This window comes from Oryzias melastigma, linkage group LG16 (genome assembly GCF_002922805.2).
Source record: "Oryzias melastigma strain HK-1 linkage group LG16, ASM292280v2, whole genome shotgun sequence".
In the NCBI taxonomy this organism is placed as follows: Eukaryota; Metazoa; Chordata; class Actinopteri; order Beloniformes; family Adrianichthyidae; genus Oryzias; species Oryzias melastigma.
The window spans coordinates 29,281,265-29,285,168 of NC_050527.1; the positions used below are offsets into that span (position 1 = coordinate 29,281,265).

General features: G+C 39.0%; 1 protein-coding gene across 4 annotated transcripts in view; it reads right to left on the reverse strand.

The window, feature by feature from the left end:
* The window catches only part of LOC112140501 (protein tyrosine phosphatase receptor type U), a 268,959-nt gene that overhangs the window by 36,387 nt on the left and 228,668 nt on the right, over window positions 1-3,904 (reverse strand). For all 4 annotated transcript variants that reach the window (XM_024263482.2, XM_024263485.2, XM_024263484.2 and 1 more), the window contains 2 exons: window positions 3,243-3,315; window positions 2,162-2,238 (listed from right to left, as the gene is read on the reverse strand). In XM_024263482.2, coding sequence (XP_024119250.1) covers window positions 2,162-2,238; window positions 3,243-3,315 — 150 coding nt within the window. The remainder of the gene's footprint in view (window positions 1-2,161; window positions 2,239-3,242; window positions 3,316-3,904) is intronic.

Below are 3,904 nucleotides of genomic sequence, written 5' to 3' on the forward strand. Positions count from 1 at the left end.
AGTAACGACTAATCGACTATTAAATTAGTCATCGACTATTTTAATAGTCGATTAGTCATCGATTAGTCGACTAATCGTGGCAGCCCTAGTCAACACACTGACAATATAAATTTTTTCGGACTATAGAGTTGAGAGGAATCAAGTCAGTGATTTTTAAAGATTAAAGAGAAGTTTAACAAAATAAGGAAAATAATAAAATATAACCACAAAGCCCATCTTCAATCTGACTTTAGTACAAAGTTGAACCTTTATTTATACAGGTAGCTCAAAGCCATGCAGGTAAAAAAGCACAAATATTTAAAGCAGAGAGGGTACTTGGATTTTGCTGCATTGAAGATCTATATTTAGAATTAGTTTACAAATGATTACAGAGAGGAAATGTTTGGTTCATGTGTGAGGCAGACTTTCTTTATACTAGTAAGTGAAGCCCATCTATCAGTCAGTCCCATGTGACACCGACTTCAAGGCAGACTTTAGGCTGATTCCTCACAGGCTACAATGTTTGTGTTTGTATTTTTTTTTATTTCTACCAGCCCAGCGGTTCTGTTCACGAGCTGTAAAAATTGATAAACTATTGGACGGAAAAATGTACAAAGGTGCACACACTAGAGTGCTCCGGTGCTGTTTGATCGTATCCAACAGGCTTGCAGCAGGAGATCATGCTGCTTTCTCCATTACAGGCCCACTGTGCACAACATGCTGTACTTCAGACAGACCTGCATCCAGGTCCAGGATTTATGTGAACACTTTCTTAATATACTAATTTATATGTATGATTTATAAAAAATAATATTTAATGTAGCTAGCAGTGATGTTTTAAACAGAGTTTAGAAAACCTGCTTAATATTTTCTGTAAATTAAATGTCTTTGTTAGATGTTTGAACACTGAAAAAAGTCAACTGGATGTATGTTTGTGCTGAAAAAAAAGTAACATTAATAAACCATTTATGATCTACTAAATATGCAATAACTTCCCACACCACAGGGCAATAAATCTCGGGTATAAGTGGTCAATTCTTAAGGCACAAAAACATTCAGAGGCAGAGAGAATGTCTCCGCCGAACCCCACGGGGGAAAGCTGTTCCACATATGTTCTGCTTTGGATGAGCACAAAGGGTCAGGCTTGTCACAAAGTGACATCTCTGACACTGTAGTGGCTTCTAAAGGATGTTTCCCCGTTAAAGCCTGCTCCTCTGAGCACTGATGTCGAACCACACAACCTAACAGCAGGTCCTTGTGTCTTTAAAGCCCCGCGCTGCAATGAACTCTTCACAAACACTTTGTGGTAGAATTAGGTCAGAAACTGGAAAGCTTCCATTTTGAAACGACGATGTTTGAGGAATAAAGTTTATTTACCAGAAAAGTATACATCTCATGGTGACATATCCTCCGTAATCGGTATGACAGAGGCGGATCTTTTGATCGCTTATCAACGGCGAGCAGAAGGGGGAGTAGAACATCTTAACATCTCACAGACTGCCATATTTACTTTACAGAAGCCCCCTGTTAGATACATGCTAAACAAATCTTGGGAGATAAAGAAATCCCCTTCAGACGGTGAGAATCCCCTGATATAAGTGAAGTATAAACACCAACAGCAGATATATTCCTGCTGGAACCTTCCAGCGCATTTGCAGTTATTTGTTTCTCTCCTAAACTCCTAACTACATTTTTGGGAATTATGTTCCTTTTATGGATGGGAGCATGCATGGATGAGGCTGTGCCGGACACGTTAGCAACACATGTGTTTTGTATGAGCAGTGGGGATGCATGTGTGGGACAGCTGAGGTGAACACTGGAACGCTTGATCTCCCTCCGGCTCATTCAGGCACTGGATAAAGTCGATGGAATTTGGAGGGATTTTAACGCTTACAAAACAGTTCATCTCATCTAGCGGATTTACAGGTGTTTACTGCGGTCTGATTGAAATAAAACGGTAGCAGAGGCGGTGAGGGTCAGGGATCCGGGGCAGCACCTGACACAATAAATAAATAAAGAGAAAGGTGCCTGATTGGATGAGAGCCTCCGGGGTGAAAGTGGGGCAGCGGGCTGGTGGTTCACGGGAATGACGGAGGATGGGCTGCAGCTCGGCAGAGAGGGTGACACAGAGACGGATTTCATCTCGCGTGGAGTGCGGATAGAAAAGCAGGATTAGACTTACATCAATGTAGTTAGCGTTAATGTAATCGGAGTTGGGGTCTCCCAGTAGAGGGTGGAGCTTCACTCGGTGGCGATCATCTGAGGAGGTGGAGAAACAAAGAGGACAAGGCTGTTACTTTATATAGTTTTACAGTTTTTCCTTTGAGTAAAAGACCCACTCTGATGAAAACGGTGTTTTAACATGTTCTTGTAGCATTTTTCTCATGATGGAGGACATATATAAGAAAATGTAGCTTAAAATCAAATTTCTGAGTATTTTTGAATTTAAACTATTGGAATCAGGAGCAAACAAAAAAATGCAACTTTATTATTATTAATAATAGCACCAGATAACAGCACCAGTAGAACATCAAACTCTGGTAACATCTTTTGTCAGTTAATTTTATGAATATTTTGCAAACAGGTGCAGTGTGGGGATTAACTGTTGTGATAAATCTATATTTTAATTAGGACTTCGAGTAATATACTGTGTTATTTATTCATGTATTTTTTAAGTTGTAGCCTGATCTTCTGTCCCTGCGGGTCTCCCTTTTCCATTTGCAAAGAAACATTCCACATACAACTTTTCTCGTGTTACACGCCGCTGTACTACATTTAGTGCTCGAGTGACTGAAATGTAATCGAGAGAATCTGGACAATTTTCAAAACCAAAAGATTTTTCAGAATAAAAGATCGGTCATTTTTCTCCTTTAATTAAAATTCACAGCTCAAGAGGTCAAAGGTCTAGCTGAGAGAATCATTTATTTTCAAAATAAAATATGTTTACAAAAAAAGTCTAATGAATTATTTCTTCCACAGCTCGGTGCCAATTGATCCATGGACTGATACTGGCGTGTGGTTCTGTGATTGGGAACCCCGATGTAATGGGGGCGGGAACCAACAATCCCACCCACAACTCAGAGGTCAATTTCCAATAAGCTACTGCCGCTCTGCAGAAACTATGTCCTAGAAAACGGCACAGGTGTTTTTTTTGTTTTTTTATTAAAAAAGTCATAATCATTAATAAAAGACAACTGGGTAAGCTTTTATTATAGTTCAAAAGAGGATCAGAGTGGGACTTTAAATGTTTCACAACTACTTACATCCCAGCAAAGTGTCCTGCCTCCCTTTGGTTTTGTCCTTCTTCTTTGTGCAGTCCCATCCATCGAAGAAGCTCTGCAGAGAAAGAAGCAAAACTGATGAGTAGCTGCTACAAATAAAATCAGCCTGCTGTTTATTACACTATAAGATGTACTTCTACTAGCATCCTACAGACTTTGCTTTCTCAGATCGTCACAGCAGAAATCTTGTCTTGCTGCTTCTCCTAACAAATGAAGCTTCAAACTCTTGGATACATTTTTGTGTTTAATTTTACATTTTAACTTTGATTTTTAGGCCTTTTTTCTTCACTTTTTTGTTTTGTTTTGGGGGAAAACACACAGATCTTCTTGCACTTTATGCATTAGAGGTTGCTAACATCTCCTTTCTATTGTGCCTCGTTCCCTTTATGTACCACACAGACAAATAAAGAATTTGTGGTGTCATATCCCACCAAGCCCTAAAATGATTAGAAAACCATCATATCAGTTCATCTATCCATATATCTATCTTCTTTTGTGATCTATTTGATATGTCTTGTGTTAAATGATCTTCCAGACACCACTCTCTGTATTTACCGGGCTAGGGACAGGCACAAGCAGGACATTGGTTTGCACCCAGTTAAATTTATATATATTTTTTATGTCTGTTGAATGTTTTTTATTTT